Raw genomic sequence first — 18543 nt, 5'->3', positions numbered from 1 at the left:
AAGAACCAATCATTCTGCAGTTCCTGTCCTCGGTGTGCCGTGAGCCCCTCCCACTTCCCAACCACTGACAGTGGGTCAGTCTCGCAGCAGCCTTGTGCAGCAAAGAGAAGACCCACTCCACTTTGAGTCCACACTGCGTATATGAGTCACTCATATGCAAAGCTGCTGCTAATCTCACACCGGGTTACAAAATGGGATGCAAATATGATTTTTATTGTAATGGTACATTTTTACTGACACTTTCACACTCAAAAAAACCACTGTCCCAACCCCAGGTTGAATGTAGAGCTAGCAATTCCACAACACATAATTTTTTGATAAATTTGATATTCTAACAAAATTAATTTATATAGTGTGGGTTCAGGCAAAGCATCAATGTTTTGAAATTATTTCATAAAGTTGATTCATCATTCTAAACATATTTTGAGGGATTTTTTACTCCTTTTTGGTCTTGCCAACGTTGATATTCCTCTCTCCTACAGCCTGATCAACATGACCAAATGTGCAAATTAGGCGATGACATCATCTAACAACTTCTATTGGCTCAAAGTCTCACTCCAAGCTCAGATTAAAACTTGAGAGCCCTGCTCACCACACATACATTTGTGGCAATGTTTGGTTGAGAAAACAACAGTAAACTACACAAACTGTGTCACACAAAAGTGTATAGGTTTAATATTAGCCAATGTTATGTTCTTGCACATCTGTATGATATATTTGAAAAAGAGTTGTTTTATAAGCCTTAAAACGATTTTAACCCTTCCATGGCCATTAGGTCAAAAATTGACTCAAACTTACGAGGGCTTCTCTACCTCTATCTTTTGGGGGCTTCAGGAGGGTTAAAAAACAGGCTCTTGTTTGGCTAGCCATTAGCCTAGTCTGTAGGAAATGCTCTGTTTATGTGAGCCAAAATTAGATGCATATTAATCACACTCCTCTCCCTCCTGGGGGTCATTAGGGTATTTGTTTGCCTGGCTCACAAGGGTGTTGTTTTTGTCTCATGCATGAATTACTACAGAATAGATGTTCAGTTGCTTTGTTTTAATACCTTTAGCATTTGTCATGTCCTGGATGACTGAGAATCTACACCAACACCTCTGAAGGTTAATGCGCAAACAGCTCACATACACTTCCTGTCCACTAATATAAAACTCACACTGTGTACAGTCAGGAGATTAGGGCAGATGGGTGGCTATAAAGAGGATGACAATTTGAGCCCCATTTTGGACAAAAGAACCAGTTGCTTTAACATCAAATGACATTTTGAATAAACACAAAGGTTCCTTCATACCTACATTTCCTGCACAGGGAATTAAGCCAAATGAGGTAAGAGAAATGTGACCTTCCTCACAGCAGTACACAGACGCATTGTGCTTATTAAGAATCTATTAACAAACCAGAAAACTAATGTCCAATTCTGTCTTTTTTTATCACTGCCTTGTTCTTACTGTTGCAGCTCTCCCTCCTCTTTCCCTCGCAGTCTCACTGGGTTTGAATGTTGTGTTTACAAGCAGAACAATAACTTTAACCACAAAATGTCTGAAAAGAGTGGCTTTTGCAGCTCCAGCCCAAAAATTCCAACATACCTGTAATAGTCTAAGCAAAGAAAAAAAAACGTCCACATTTTCATGTATGAACTGTAGAAGAAATGTCGTGAAGTGAAGTGAAATTTATTTATATATCACTTTTCAGCAGCAAGGCCATTCAAAGTGCTTTAGAACACAGAAACAACAACAGAACCAAATACAGAAACACAGAAGTAAAAAACATCAATCAGGTAATTCCAGATAACAGTGAGATTGGTATAACTATAACAGAACAAACCAAAGTAATTTTAACTAACAGTAAGAGAAATGTAAAGAGAACCAAGAACAAAAAAAAACGAGCAAAAAAAAGTTCAAGCTACTGTCATTAGCTCATTGTGGTCTTTTTATTTTTTTATTTCGTTTCATTTAATTAAAAGACAAAACTTTTATTAAAAAAAAAAATCCAACACAAATTCATTAAATGAAAAGGAGCAGAAAGAAGAAAGAAATCTCATACTTACATCACATAAATAACAATTTTACACCCTGGTGGTCAGCAAAAACAAAAAAAAATTATTATTTTTTTTAAATATCTAATGATAATAGAAGATTCCAACTACTTAACCAGCAGTTTATATAAATGCTTATTATGTATTTTCATATTTATTCAACAAATCAAATTTGACCAATCTTCCAAATAACTTAATTGAACCAGCTTTTTTATACTCATTTGCCAAATTATTCCATAACTTAATTCCTTGAACTGAGGTACATCTCTCTTTCAAGTTAGTTCTAATTTTGGGTTTCACAAATATTTCAAATCCTTTAAGATTATAAATACGTTACATCTTAATGAAATTTGATTGAATATTACAAGGTAATGCATTTTTATGAGCTCTATACATAATTAACAATATTTTATAATCAACCAACTCATGAAACTTCAACAATTTCAACTGGCAAAATAATATATTTAATGGGTGGCTATAATATTTCCCAGCTATAATTCTTATGGCTCTTTTTTGCAAAATAAAAATAGACTTTGTAAATGTTTTACATGCCTTTCCCCATACCTCAACACAATAAATCAAATGTGGAACAATTATTGCATTATATAATATAAACAGTGCTTCATCATTAAACAATTCCTTTGCCTTAAATAATACTGCAATTGATTTTACTAGTTTTACTCTTAAATAATTTATATGAGACTTCCAGGTCAAATTTTCATCAGTGATGACACCCAAAAACTTAACCTCACTGACTCTACTGATCTTAACACCTTCAACTCTAAATGAAAGATTGACTGTTTTTTTTCTTTTAGTAATTAGTTTTGTCTACATTTAATGATAATTTATTAAGCTTAAACCAATTTTGTATTTTTACAAATTCTGTTTGCATCATTTTGATCATTCGCTCTAAGTTTTTACCCAAACAAAAACGTGGTGTCATCTGCAAACAAGACACATTTAACCTCCTGAGACCCCGCATCCTCATATGAGGACATTACATTTTTGCTGTTCTGCCCCATGATACTTAATTTGTAAGAATTTTGACCAATTGTCCTCATCTGGGGGCCGTGCCTGCACCACCTAGTGGTCTCATAATGAAATTACACTCATTTGAAAAAAACCAGCATGGCGGGAATGACAGCGAACGTCTTCTACGGCAGCTCCCGACAGAAACATGGACAAGGTAAAAATCCTAATCGAATTTTATGATTGAAATTAGTTTTTTTATGCACAACAATGTCTCTAGCTTCACATAGCATGCTTATTTGATATATTTGAGTAATATTAGCAAGCTACAACGTCTGTAAACATGACGTACTTATTTGAGGACATCAGGTCTAGCTTCAGTGCAAAAACGTAAAATTTTTCCAAGAGCATTTGTGTTTACTTCTAGTCAAAATGTCTAATTTCTAGTCAAAATAAGTCTTATTACACTTAAAATAAGACTCATCCTCCAAAAAGTAACGTGTTTTTAGACAATCACCACTTGTTTCAAGTGAACTTTCACTAAAAAATAAGTAGAATAATTTGCCAGTGGAGCAAGTTTTTATTTCCTATTACAAGGAAATAGATTGTGCATTTTTATCATTACAGGGAGAATGTCCTTTTCGAGAACTGAACGATTGCTAAAAGCAATCGAAAATGACTCTGAGATTGAAGATTTGTCAGGTGGTGAAGAGGATGAAATCGCTCCATGTGAAGCAACTCTGGAGCAACCTGATAATTCTGATTCTGATTATCAACCTGATTCTGCTGACATAAGTGAAGATACTGACAGCGATGCGAGTGAGCCACAACATAAACAGCATCTTGAGAATGATGGTGAGACATAACCTAATTCCCATGTTTTTGCTCTGTAGCACTTTATTTCGTTCAAAATGTTGAGTATTTTGCAAATAAAATGTATTGTATTTTTATTATAAGAACCTGACCAGGATGTGCAAGGTAGCAGGCCAGGACCAAGAAATGGAAATAGAGAGTACTGGAAGTCTGCTCCATTCAACCCTGTCTTAGTCCCATTTCAAGGATCTGATGAACAACAAGACGAGAGAGCAGATATGTCGCCGGTGCAGTACATGGAACAGTACGTTGACATAGAACTGATGAAAGTCCTTGCCGACTGTACAAATTCTATGTCATTAGCTAAAAGTGGGAGATCTCTCAACACATCGGTTGAAGAGATGTACCACTTTTTTGGAGCATCCATCTTGATGTCCTGCATCCCTTACCCACAAATCCGCATGTTCTGGTCCACTAACCTGAAAATCCCTGCCATTAGTGACACAATGAGACGCGACCGATTCTTCAAGCTGAGGAGCCAATTGAAGGTGGTAATTGATGACGACATTCCTGAAGACAGGAAAAAAGACAAATTCTGGAAGGTGAGGCCTTTCATGAATCGCATACTCAAAGGCTGCCATGCTCAGGCCCGACCAGAATCTGTCTCAATAGATGAACAGATGATACCATTCACTGGAGCCTGTCCGTTCCGCCAGTATGTGCCGCTAAAGCCAAATCCAGTTGGCATGAAGAATTTTGTCCTGGCAACAGCAGATGGCGTTGTTCTCGACTTTGAAGTTTACCAAGGTTCAAAGGCACTGGCTGCACAGGTGCTGGATGCAGAAGGATTGGGTTTGGGAGCCCTGGTCCTCAAACGCCTGACAAAAACAGTACATCCTGGTACAAAGGTGTACTGCGATAGGTTCTTCACCACCATATCAGCTGCGGAATCCATGCTGGAGAAGCAGGTATATATTTTATGTAGTTTCCCAAGTACTGTTCAGTTTGTTATTATTATTTTTTGCTTTTTCGGTTTCACAGCAGCAAATGATAACATTCATCAATCTGTGTCCATCTGTTGGTCAATTGTTGTGTCAGTCTGGTTCAGGGTGCAGGCTTACCCTGTTTTCTGTCAAGATGGCTGCCATAAAAAAATTGTCCTTGCTACATCACTTTGAGATTATCTAATTGGTTTTGTTTTTAGGTGTACCTAACTGGTACAGTCATGAAGAACAGGATCCCAAAAGCAATGCAGAAGCTTCCAAGTGACAAGATCATGAAGCAGCAAGGCAGAGGTACCTCCGCATCAGTTGTCAGGGGAGATGGGAAACTGAATGTTGTGAAATGGTTTGACAACAAGCCGGTCCTGATGCTCTCTGCTGTCCACGCTAAGGAGCCAGAGGATACCTGCCAGCGGTGGTCCAAGAAGGACAAATGCTACTTAGCCATCAGACGACCAAATATTGTACAGGAGTACAATGCAAAGATGGGTGGGGTCGACTTATCAGACAGAATGATGAGCTACTACAGGATGAGCGTGCGAACTAAGAAGTGGACAATTCGCATGCTTATGCACTTTATGGATCTTGCTCTGGCCAACAGCTGGCTGCTGTATCGCAGAGATCATCAAGAACATGGTACCCCAAGAAAGGCTATCTTGACGTTCCTCGCGTTCCGCATGGACGTGGCTCAGGTATTCCTCAACAAGTGTGATGTCACACATGCAGAGGAAGAGAGTGCATGCTGTCCACAACCTGGCCAAAGAGCCCTGGTCACGCCAATCCCCCACATCTCAGCGCGCACAACTTCTGCTGCTCATCTGCCAGAAGTTGCTGATCTCAAGAACCCGATGCGTTGCAGACAACAAGGCTGCGCTGGGAAATCCCGTGTACGCTGTCTGACATGCAATGTGTTCCTTTGCCTGCAAAGTCGGCGCAACTGCTATGAAGCCTTTCACAAAGGCCAGTAGGACTACTTGAATACTTGAATGTTTGTTTGAGTTTACTGTGACATGTTCATAATGAAGTTCATAAACTTTGCACTTTTCCATGCAAAAGCTGCACTTTTATTTGCACTTTTGTGTTTGTTGGCAATATAAAATAAACTTTTGTACTTTATTAACCAATGGTGTCTTCATTGTGAAAGTCTGGACAGAAAGCAGTGTAACTGTACATACTGTGAAACACAGATGTAAATAATAACATTGATTGAATGGTCTTATCGTCACATAGATAGACCCAATGTCCTCATATGAGGACATTAGGTTTTGAGATAACCACTTATTGTAGAAAGCTAAAATTTCATTTTTAGGCTAATTGGGTCCTTATGATCCCAAATGGCAAGGAAAAAATGTATATGCAAAAACAGACCCACTGTCCTCATATGAGGGCATTGGTTTTGACATAGTTCAAGAGCACATAGAAAGCTAAAATTTAATTTCAACTAAAATTAGGTCATACTAATCCCAAATAGTAAGGAGACATAAAAAATGCACATCAAACAAAAGCCCGGGTCTCAGGACGACATATTTACCGAATCATTTACATGTAAAAGAAACAATTTTGTTCCAAGCACAGAACCCTGTGGAACTCCGCATATAAGATCACCAAATTTAAATCTTACTGTGGTTATTTGGCTTTTTCTGGGTCTTGTTTATGTTTTATTTTTATTTTAGTTCTTCGGTTTTTGTTTCTATTCTGTTATTTGGTTGTATTTGCTTTTTGTTTTCCTCATGTTTGTGTTTTCATTTCTCTCCTCTCTAGTCACCTTTTTTCAGTTCTCCTGCCACGCCCATCTCCACCTGCCTGTGATTGTTCCCTCACACCTGAGTCCACTTTCCATTATCATCCTCTGTACTTTACTTTGTTGCTGTTAGTTTGTTTGTTGTAGTTGCATGTTTCCATCCTGTTCCTGGTTCCGTTCTTGCTCCGTCCTATTATGTTCATCTTCTTCTTAGTTTTGATTTAGTTTATGTTTCTATTGTTTGCTGCCCTGTCAGCTTTTGTTTTGGTTTGTTCTTTAGTTAAATAAATTAGTTTCTTTTAAAATGAGTTTTCGCACTGGGTTCGTCTCCGTCATCTCCACCCATCATGACACTTACATCATTTATTTGAACAAATTGTTTCCTATTTGTCAAATAACTTGATACCCATTGTAAAACTGGACCTCTTATGTCATATTTTTGCAGTTTCTCAAGAAGAATGCTGTGATCAATAGTGTCAAATGCTTTTTTAGACCAACAAAAACACTAACACAAAATTGTTTTTGATCAACAGCTGTCGTTATTTGTTCTATCAGGTCCATAAGTGCCATTGATGTTGAAGTATTACCTCTAAAGAAATATTGATTATTTCTCAAAATATTTTGTTTGTTAATAAATCGATCCAATCTGGTTACAAACAGTTTTTCCAAACTTTTCGAGAACTGAGGTAACAGGGATATGGGTCTGTAGTTAGCAAAATTAGATTTTTCCCCATTCTTATGAATAGGAATTACTTTTGCTATTTTCATGCTGTCAGGAAATATTCCTGTCGAAAATGATAAATTACATATTTATGTAAATGGCTCAATAACATAACCCATTATTTCCTTCACAAACCTCATGTCCATGTCCATCCAGTCCTTTGACTTTTTGTCAGCAAATTTTTTTAACAATATTTATTATTTCTTCTTTATCAATTTTCTCAAGAAAACCACTGTTAGTACAACCCATTACTGTATGAGTTACACTATCTTTTATATTTGGTATTTTAGCAGCAAGGCTTGGGCCAACTTTCACAAAGTAATTATTAAATTCATTTACAATTTCATGCTGATCATATATTTCATTATCATCATTAATGAAATATTGTGAAACATTAGGTTTAACCGTTTTTTTCAAAACATCATTCATTACTCTCATTCGTTAGTCTTCATAGTAACCACCACACATTGGTGTCTGTCACTCCCTCACTGCCAAGCTGTCATACCATATAATACCACTTTATTTCTAAAGCACTTAAAAACAACATAACAGCTGGCCAAAGTGCTGTACAAAAACAATGTTAGAGATAACAGCTATTAAACAACCAAACACAAGGAGCTAAAGAAAATGTTAAATAGTACAGGTTAAAAGGGTAAAGATTAAGCTTGTATTTTTGTATAATGTTTGTATTGAATGTTTATGTGTGCAGCACTTTGGTCAACAACAGTTGTTTTTAAATGTGCTTTATAAATAAATTTGATTTGAAATTTGATTTAATAGATAGAAGGTAACACACTTTGGGTTTAAAGCCAAGGATAAAAAGTGTGATTTTAAATGAGTTTTAAAAGCAGCAAGAGATGGAGCCTGTCTGACCTCCAGCAGCAACTCATTACAAATTTTAGGAGCCAGAACTGCAAAGGCTCGGTTATAAAATGTCTTCGGGACAGTCAAAAGTATCTGGTCAGCCCATCTAGGAGCACATGATGGCATGTAAAGGTGAAGCAGCTCAGAAAAATAAGAAGAGGTACGACTTTTAAGAGACTTAAAAACAAATAAAAGTATTTTAAAATGGATTTGAAACTGAACAGGAAGCCAGTGAAGGGAGGCTAAAACTGGAGTCATGTGCTCTCATTTGTTTATACCAGTTAAAAATCGTGGAGCAGCATTCTGTACCAGCTGTAGACCTGTTCAAAAAATAACTTTTTCATTAAACTTATTCAAGCTGATATTATTACCATTCATAACTAAAGATACCAGTTACTTTGATCTTGGACCTTGGCTATGCCTGCCTCAAGAGCCATGTAGTTTTTTCAAAAACACTGCAAAATTCCTGATATTACGTCCTTGTTTTCATTGTAGCTTCCCAGAGATTGATGCTATAGCATTGAAAGTGGTACCAAACGATAACTAATAACATTTTCTTGCATAGGGTATATAAGGACACCACCACGGCCCTTCAGAGGGTGTTCGATTTCGACACTAACAATGAGGAGTTCTTTGGTTTTGAAAGCAACATTGAAGGAGAGACTAGGAGAGTGGATGATGAAGCCACCCTGAGCCTGTTCGTTTCCGACACTGAAGAAGAAGACGTTGGTGGTTTTAGTGCGCAGGAAGAAGACAAAGATGGCGATGAATGACTGACTTTTCTTCTTGTTAAAGCCGTGTTACTGCACCTTAGCCCAAAAGGTAGGCTGATTATATTTTTCTGGTGGGCTGCAGGTTATTGTTATACAGTACATTTGTTACTCGTTTAAACAGCACAGTACATGTTTCGTACTTTTAATTACCGGTACTTGTACATATACATAAAAAGTTATGCAAATATGTACCGGTAATTTGTTTTTCAAAATGTTCATAAAAGGGATGTGTTCCCAAACAGCCATCTCTTTCCTGACAATCCCCTTTGTGCATATTTTCTTACATATGGTAATTAAACATTCAAACACCTGCAGCTTTTAGTCCGGTGCGGCTAATGTATGAACAAAACAGGACTTTCCCCTAATTTTAGCTTGTGTGGCTAATATTCAGGTGCACCTTGTAGTCAGGAAAATGTGGTACTATGTTTTGACATATAATTTGTATATGTTCCAAAAACAGCTGGGGTAAGACAAGTTAGTTTTTATATAATCCAAACGTTTGTGTTGTTGTCAACTGTAAATTGAACATCCTGTTGAAAAGCTTGTACAAATTATAAAAGTTAAGCCAGTTCAGTCATGTAAAGTTCAACTTTCTGAGACTTTGAATGATGTTGCTAATGGGAAGTATGTCAGAGACACAAATCTCCAAACTGGGCTAGGCTTTCTCTCCAATTTCACTAAAATCTTTTTGATCCCCATTATTTTTTTCTTATGCAAATGTTGACTACATCGTACTGTGAACTGCTACCAAAGGTTATAGCACACTATCCCTGATTTGTTGTATAATGTGCATGTTTTATTTCAAAGCTGCACTCTAAGATACAGGACAAAAAATATCAACAACTCAATAGTAGCAAGGGTGCTAGAGTTAGAAGCAAAAATGTTGCACAATGTGTAGCACTTGATGCTCAGCTACTACCACATTGTAGATTTGCTAACACAGTAGACCCCAGTAGTCAATGATAAAGTTTTTAAAATTGGTCTTGCTTGATGACTCAGAGTATGTGTTGGAAATGAGCTAATCAAATATTTGTTCAATAACTGCAAAACTGACTGAGTTATAGAGATTTTTGTAGATTTAATAAGATTGATTAGCTGTGGCAGCCATCTTGAATGGGCTTGATTTCAAAGGTTAAGAGAGATGTCTCAATCCAAACAAATTTGTCCACTGGTTCATGAGCTTTTTTGCTAATGGTACATGCACACACACACACGCACACACACACACACACACACACACACACACACACACACACACACACACACACACACACACACACACACACACACACACACACACAGACACACACACACAAAGAAAAAAACATTGAAACTTTAGTAGCGAGAAATAAAAACTAATTACTGGTCGACGTGACCTCATGAATAATCCCTTTTTTTTGTTACCAGTCATTGTTTTCTTTTTTATGCTCATTTGAGACAGAAATTCCCTAATAAATTTATTTTTAACCACCTAAAAGCTGAGGAGGTCAAATGCATTTCAGCCCCACTGACGATTTTATTTTTGCATTTCAGGACACCAAACAAATAAACATCACCATGGTGAAGCCTCTCTTGAACATGTTCAGATTCTACAAATAGAAATCCTAGGAGGTCCTGGGAATCATTTGCTAACTACACGATGACGGATGGAACGATGCCACTCGCTCCAGTAAAACAGCTTTATGAGAAAAGCTTCAGCACCACTTCCTTCATTCTTCGGCCGTAAAGTCTGAAATTAGTATCAGTTCGATTCAGTCACTGTTGGCTAAACAAATTTTATTTGTTTTCAGTAGATTCCTACATGTGGTGGCTTTATGAAACTTCATTTGGATAGCAGCGAGTGAAACCGGTAAAAAGAACAGTTCTCACCACTTTTCTTTGATATAAATTTGATTTGTTGACTTCCTCTCTAATTTTACCCAACCAAGAAATATTCATTGATCCTCCTCTTTCAGGGACACCACGTCCATCTTCGCTTCAGCCACCCATGGAAGTTTTCATCTGAGAGTGAATCTGTTTTTCTAGCTCTAATACTCAGACAGGCAGAGGGAGACTGGTGTTAACACTGGAGACAACTCAATCCTACACATTTTAGCTGACCCTTCCCATCATCCCCCAGGTGGTGTTTGTCACCACTACAGAGGACATAATCTAATCAGCTGGCATCCTAAACTACCACATCTGTGAGCAACATTCTGACAGAGGTTCATGCTCACAGCAGCAGAAGAATGATAACAGCATCTTTGAACGCTCCCTGTCAGCCCACCCACTGCGTCCGTGGAACAGCATGAACCATGGTCCTGACCACAGCGTCAGAGTGATTTGCACTATCTGTCCAGGAAAAACACCACTACAGCTGCTGCATTCAATCTTAGAAAAGCTGTTCCCGGTCGTACTTTGATGCAGACAAAGACAGCCTACTTTTAGGATTCTTTTATTATGATCCATAAACAAAAACATTTTAAATCCTTCTAAATTGTAGTGAAAAACAAAACTTCTGTAATATTTCAAGTTGAAACAATAGAAGTCTATTTTAATTTTGCAAACGCGATGATAAGAACCAAGCCCTGGGCCTTGGCACATGAATTGTGAGGGTGTCTCCGAACCGCACATGGGCAAAATACAGCCTTTCAGCAATCTCCATCTGGTCCTTTATCTACTCAAATGGAAACAAAACAACTACATTACTTCAAAAAGAGCAACATTTTGTTCTTAAAATGACTAAAAATTAAAAGTAACCTAGAGAAAATGCTGTGCTTATGCTAGGTGCTAAATAACTTTGCTGAAACTTGCTGAAGAAGCTGAAACAGTGTTGTTAAAGCTAAAAGAAGCATATTGCTAGCTAGAAGACTAACGTAGCAAAACTATAGCTAAAAGGAGCAAAAGAAATAAAAGGCTAGCTAAAGTACAACTCCAGTTCTGACAAAGTTGTGTAAAAAATAAATAAAAATGGAATTCAACGATTTGCAAATCATAAAAACTAAGACTTTATTCACAATGGAACATAGTAAACATGTCAAATGTTTCAACGTAGAAATTGTACCAGTTTTGGAAAAAAACAAAGTAATTTTGAATTTGATGGCAGCAACACATCTCAGAAAAGTAGAAACAGGGGCAACAAAAAGCTGTAAAAGAGGAAACAGCTGGAGGAGTATTTTGCAACTAATCAGGTTAATTAGCAACAGGTCAGTAAGAGGACTGGGTAGAAAAAAAGAGCATTTTAGAGAGACTGAATCTCAGAAGTAAACATGGGCAGAGGTTCACCAGTTTGCAAAAAATATGTATTTCTAAAAATAGTGGAACAATTTCATAATGTTGCCCAACATGGGTGACACCTACTGTGTGGTGGTTCCAGCTGCCGGTCGCAGGCTCTCCTCCCAGCCTGGGGGGTTTACATGTACACAAGTGGGTTTTCTCTGGGTTCTCCGGTTTCCTCCCATTGAACAAAAACATGTATGTTAAGTTAGTTAACTGGTAACTTTGTGAGTGACAGTGTGACTAATCACATGCTTTGTTACTGTATCAAAGTATTATTCAATCCATTCTACTATACTGCTCTACCTGATTTTATAACATGCTTACTGTTAAAAATCAGACTAAACTTATAGACATATCCAATACTACTGCAAAAATTATCAGTCTTCCCACATCCAATCTTTCTGAACTCAATAATAAGGCCATTGAACACATTGTGTTATCAATAACACACTCATCTACTACAGAAACACCTCACCTTACTGCCCTCGGGGCACAGATATAGAACATTACAGTGGAGGAGGGCTTATTTTAGGAAAAGTCTGATGCCCACAGTTATAATCGCCCTAAATAACAGGTCCTGCTGAGGATGTTGAACCTTGTGTGAGGATGTTCTGTTATGCTTTTTTCATGCTGTATTTCATTGTACTTGGTGATGGGAGGGCAGGGGTTGGTTTGCGGAAAATAATTTCCCCATGGGGACAATAAAGTCAGCATTCGTGTCATCCACAAAAGCTGCTTAAAGCTATATCATGCAAAGAAGTCATGTGAACACCAACCAGAAACGCTGGTATCTTCTTTGGACAAAAGCTCATTTAAAATGGACTGAGGCAAAGTAGAAAACTATTCTGTGGTCAGACGAATCAAAATTTAGAATTCTTTGTTTGGAAAACCAAACTAAAAAGGAGAGGGACCATCCAGCCTGTTATCAGTGCACAGTTCAAAAGCCTGCCTCTCTGATGGTGCCTCTGGCATGGGCAGCTTAAACAGCTGGAAAAGACTAGCAATGCACAAAAGTATACAGAGTATATATACATAGTACACACAGGTTTTAAAACATAAGCACCCAGCTACATGATTTCAAAGAAGGCTTTACATTTTTCAGCAAGACAATGGTAAACTTTAGACAGCATCCATTAGAACATTATGGCTTCATAGTAGAAGAGTCCAGATGCTGAACTGGTCTGCCTGCAGTCCAGACCTCACCAACTGAAAACATGTGAAGCATCATGAAACAAAACTCCAGCAAAGAAGACCCGGGTCTGTTGAACAGCTAGAATCCTCCATTAGACAAGAAAGGGACAACTTGGAAACATGGACCTGGAACAACTTTGAGATGTCTTGCTGCCATCAAATCTAAATTCCTGTTTTTTTTCTAAAAAATATATTTTAAAATTACTTAGTTTAAACATTTAAAATATTTACTGTTTCATTGTGAACAAACTATGGGGTTATAAGTTTCACGTATCATTGCATTCTGTTTTTATTTCTATTTTACACATCCCAACTTCTTTGAAATTGGAGTTGAAGCAAAAAAGTAGCTAGAAGGTAAAAGTAGCTAAAACCTAGCTAAAAGCTGCAAAAGGTCATTTAAAAACTAAAAGTAGTAAAAGCCTAGCTATAAGAAGTATATTTTAAACCAAAGTCTTCATCCATCTCCTGGATGATCTGAACATTTTGTTATGGCTAGAATAGCACAAATAATGCAGTAGTAGTTAGATTGTAAAAAAAATGTGAAAAAAAACAGGAAAGTAATTGTGAATGCTGACTCAGCAGTCACACATTTAAACATCTTGCATGTGTAAAGCTAAAGGTTTGTGGGTTAAACTTTATTTACCAGGCTAGTGATGACAGTTACTTTAACTAATGTGTTGACCTGATGTTCCGCCTACATTATTGGTTTTTGACATCTTTCAAAAAGCCTTTTTTACTGCAGCACTTGTTTGTAAGTCATGAAATTATTCATGACAGTCCTAATACTCAACTTCTGATATTTCAACTCGCTTTATTGAATTTGGTAGCTTAACATGCATCAATCAGTAGGACAATAAGAAAACAAAACAAAAAGAAAACACCGTAGTTTCAAATAGGTGAGAAAAACAAGTGCAAGCTAATTTCTCCCCAAACCCAACCAAGAACAAGTATCCTCTCCCGTTAATTGACTCTGTCCACCAACAACTTCATGCTGCCAAGATCTTCACAAAATTGGACTTCTGCAACGCTTACCATTTGGTAAGGATCCGGGAGGGGGACGAATGGAAGACTGCGTTCAAGACCCCTCTTGGACATTTTGAATACCTGGTCATGCCCTTCGGTCTCACAAATGCACCTGCAGTGTTTCAGTCCCTCATAAACGATGTGCTACGTGACTTTCTGAACATTTCCGTTTTTGTATACCTAGATGATATTCTGATCTATTTTCAGGATCCAGCGCAACACCGGGCCCAAGTGCGAGCAGTCCTCCAACGACTATACCAGAACCAATTATTTGTGAAAGCAGAGAAATGCGAGTTCACCGTCACCACCGTCAGCTTCCTGGGCTTCATTTTCGGACAAGGCCATTATCGGACCGACCCGGAGAAGATCAGGGCTGTTGCCGACTGGCCAATCCCCTCTGACCGCAGACAACTACAAAGGTTTTTAGGTTTCGCAAATTTCTATAGAAGGTTTGTTCAGGACTACAGTAGGGTTGCCGCTCCTCTCACACAGTTGACTTCCACTAAACAGCCTTTTGTCTGGTCTGCCGAAGCCCAGTCCGCTTTTGATGAGCTAAAGTCTTGTTTCGTTTCAGCCCCTATACTATGTCATCCGAACCCCGAACTTCAGTTCATCCTCGAGGTGGACGCTTCAGATTCAGGTGTTGGGGCCATCCTGTCTCAAAGGTCCTCCGAGGACAGCAAAGTCCACCCTTGTGCCTACTTCTCCCGCCGCCTTACGCCAGCAGAGAAGAACTACGACGTGGGCAACCGGGAGCTTCTAGCCATCAAGTTAGCGTTGGAAGAGTGGAGGCATTGGCTAGAGGGGTGTGAGGTGCCGTTCATCATCTGGACGGATCATAAGAACCTGGCCTATCTTCAAACAGCTAAGAGGTTGAACCCCCGACAGGCTAGGTGGTCCCTGTTTTTCGGGAGGTTCAACTTCACCATCACATTTAGTGATTCGAAAAACGTAAAGCCAGATGCATTGTCCAGGCTGTGGGCTAGTCCTGATTACCCTGAAGAGGAGGAACCAATTATTCCTCCCTCGCTAATCGTAGGTGCCTTAACCTGGGACATTGAGAGGGAAATCCAGGAGGCCCAACGGAGGGAACCTGATCCTGGAGGGGGTCCTCCTGGAAAAACATACGTCCCTACAACTGTGAGACCCAGAGTCGTTGATTGGCTACACTCCCAACAGTTCACTTGCCATCCAGGTATCCATCGCATGACCCAGCTGACAACTCGTTATTTCTGGTGGCCTAGTTTGATGGCAGATGTTAAGGAGTTTGTGTCCGCTTGTCCGACATGTGCCCGTTGTAAGGGTAGTAACCAGCCCCCAGCCGGTTTGTTACAACCCCTTGCCATTCCTAACTGCCCATGGTCTCACATCGCCCTAGACTTTGTCACGGGTTTACCTCCCTCCCAGGGGCACACTGTTATACTCACCATAGTCGACAGATTCTCTAAATCCGCTCATTTTGTCCCTCTCGCCAAGTTACCTACCGCCCTCGAAATCGCCGAAATAATTACACAGCATGTTTTTCGGCTACATGGAATACCAATAGACATTGTGTCCGACAGAGGGCCACAGTTCACCTCTCAGGTTTGGCAAAGCTTTTGCAAAGGACTGGGAGCCAGGGTGAGTCTCACATCTGGGTACCATCCTCAGTCCAAAGGTCAGTCTGAGCGCTGCAATCAGGAACTGGAGGTGGCTCTCAGGTGTTTAGCCAGCGATAATCCCTCAACCTGGAGCAAGAGACTGGTCTGGATTGAATATGCCCACAATACACACATCTCGTCAGCCACAGGATTATCTCCATTTGAGGCGTCTTTGGGTTACAACCCCCCACTGTTTCCGAGTTTTGAACTTGAACTAACTGTCCCTTCTGTGCAGGCTCATTTGCGAAGGTGCAGAAGCATGTGGAGACAGGCCAGAAGAGCCCTTCAGAGAACTAATGAGCAAAATAAGAGGTATGCAGACCGTCATCGCTCCTCGGCACCCAATTATAAGGTGGGTGATAGGGTTTGGCTATCCACCAAGGATATCCCTTTGAGAGGCACCACCAGAAAACTGGCGCCTCGGTTCATCGGGCCATTCCCCATCGAGAAAATCATAAACCCCACATCAGTTCGTTTGACTCTGCCAGCCTCTATGCATATCCATCCATCATTTCACGTGTCTCAGATCAAGCCAGTAGTGGACAGTCCGTTGAGCCCTCCTACCGTCCTCCCCCCTCCCGCCCGGTTAATCGATAACCAGCCTGCATTTACGGTAAACCGTATAATGGACGTCAGGCAGAGAGGCAGGGGACGGCAGTTCCTTGTCAACTGGGAGGGGTATGGGCCTGAGGAACGCACATGGGTCCCTAGATCACTTATTCTTGACCCTACGTTGATTACGGACTTTTACAGGACCCATCCAGAGAGGCGTCTTCGATTGCCAAGGGGCGATCATTGAGGGGGGGGGTACTGTAGGGATCTGGGTTCTTAGCCCCTCCTTGGGGCAGCTCCTCTAGTTCCTACTTTTACAGGTGATCCAGATCAGGATAATGAAGACTGCCAGTACTTAAGCCTCCAGTTGAGACCAGACCTTCGCTGGAGCATCGAACCTCCTGGGTTAGATTCGCAGCCACTGTTTTCTAACCAAGTTTGGTAACCTTTTGACTACGTTCTCTATGCCTCTTGTTTATAGATTCTTTGCCATGTCACGGAGTTACGGATTCACGGATACTTACCTCGGACACTTGGATACTCACCTGGACAGGATTACTGGCTTGTCAACTCCTGGATCACCTAAACGCCTCCTTCATCTGCTCCTCGCCGCTGGACACCTCCTGGACCTGTAAGATCAAAAGAACAATAATTAAACCATCTTGCAGTGCTCAGCTGATAGTAGGATTGGTACCCGAGACTCACCCTGTTCCTCTTGCTTTCCAGATCCTACCACGAAGCACGCACTGTATATAATAGTCACCTTGTAAATAAACACACTTACCTTCAGCTGTTGTCTCCGTGTCTGGTTTTGGTCTCGCTCTCTGGACAAAATTACCCTGCGTTCTTGTCATTTTCTCCTATAATCTTTTTTTCTATCACCATTTTTTTTACAAATATTGTCAACTTGTAGAGCCTTATTTTTCTGTTCTTCATTTTTACACGTCACTAACAGATTTCCGTCTTTTAACACCTTTACCATTTCAACATCTCCTATTTTCTTTTTTATCTCTCTAGATGGGACAGTCAAACATTCCTACCCCTTCTTTCATTTTCCCTCTTCCTCTCTCTACTGATGTCCACCCCTCAAACTCCATGTCATCCTCGTCTCCTACCTGTATTTCCATTCGAACCATTCCCATACCAGTTTATGCCGATCAGTGAACAGACCTTAAAGAGACACCATGAGGCTGAGCCTCTGTTGGATCAGGACAGTCACTTTAAAGGGAGTAAATATTTATGCCATCACTCATTTTACATAGCATATTTTTATTAAATTGGCATTACTTTGTAGAAAGCAGTTTACACTTTGTCACTGAACAAGCTTTTTTGTTTGCTTTTTGTTAAAAAGCCCATTTTATATTGATCATGTCTGTAAAACATCCATTGTGGTGATTACATTTTATAGGCACCTCAGTCTGAACGATCATGTCACATTTCATTTGGCTTTTAAAGGCTGGGTGTGCGGATAGATCCAAATATTGATATTATTGATACCAATGTTGGTATCAGATCATCTTGATTCTAGTACAATGGGATCAATACTTGAGTTTGTTTCTCCTCTACTTTCAGTGCATAGCTCCCATTAAAGTTCTGCAGCAAGTGAGTAACTTTACCTGCAAAATCCAGGAGATAACGTTCTTCCTTGTGTATCTGAGTGTGTTTGTAAGCTCAGCAAACATATATTCATATATTATCACAGATGTTGTTTGGTTGAAAAAACAACAACAAAGGAAACAAACAGTGTCATTCCAAACTGTAGTGGTTTCATATTTGATAATGTAATATTCTTTCACAGTTGACAATTTGATGACATTTTTGAGAAAGTATTGCTTCATGAGTCTGAAAAAAACAATATAAAAGTGTCCCTTGTTTGGCTAGCTATTAGCCTAGCCTGAACTAAAACCTTTGCTCTTTTCTCAACATGCTGTGCTCTGTGACTCGTCACAGCTGATAAGATAA

The 18543-nt window shown here is 39.4% G+C and overlaps 1 protein-coding gene across 1 annotated transcript; it reads left to right on the top strand.

Annotated features, from left to right (window-relative positions):
- The first annotated feature begins 3619 nt into the window (after nt 1-3619).
- Nucleotides 3620-8917, top strand: LOC108249400 (piggyBac transposable element-derived protein 3-like). The gene is made up of 4 exons (XM_017438784.2): nt 3620-3859; nt 3962-4785; nt 5022-5782; nt 8710-8917. The coding sequence occupies exons 1-4, from the start codon at nt 3637-3639 to the stop codon at nt 8915-8917; spliced, it is 2016 nt and encodes a 671-aa protein (XP_017294273.2). The 5' UTR covers nt 3620-3636.
- The last annotated feature ends 9626 nt before the right edge of the window (nt 8918-18543 follow it).

This window comes from Kryptolebias marmoratus, linkage group LG5, assembly GCF_001649575.2.
Source record: "Kryptolebias marmoratus isolate JLee-2015 linkage group LG5, ASM164957v2, whole genome shotgun sequence".
Classification (NCBI taxonomy): domain Eukaryota; kingdom Metazoa; phylum Chordata; class Actinopteri; order Cyprinodontiformes; family Rivulidae; genus Kryptolebias; species Kryptolebias marmoratus.
This window is presented reverse-complemented; position numbering and strand designations above follow the sequence as displayed.

Bases quoted from the DNA above. Each gene is read 5' to 3' on its own strand.
- LOC108249400 (XM_017438784.2), top strand. From the start codon at position 3,637: ATGTCCTTTTCGAGAACTGAACGATTGCTAAAAGCAATCGAAAATGAC. The intron at 4,786-5,021 runs GTATATATTTTA...TTTTGTTTTTAG, and splicing joins AATCCATGCTGGAGAAGCAG to GTGTACCTAACTGGTACAGT. The intron at 5,783-8,709 runs GTAGGACTACTT...TTTCTTGCATAG, and splicing joins GAAGCCTTTCACAAAGGCCA to GGTATATAAGGACACCACCA.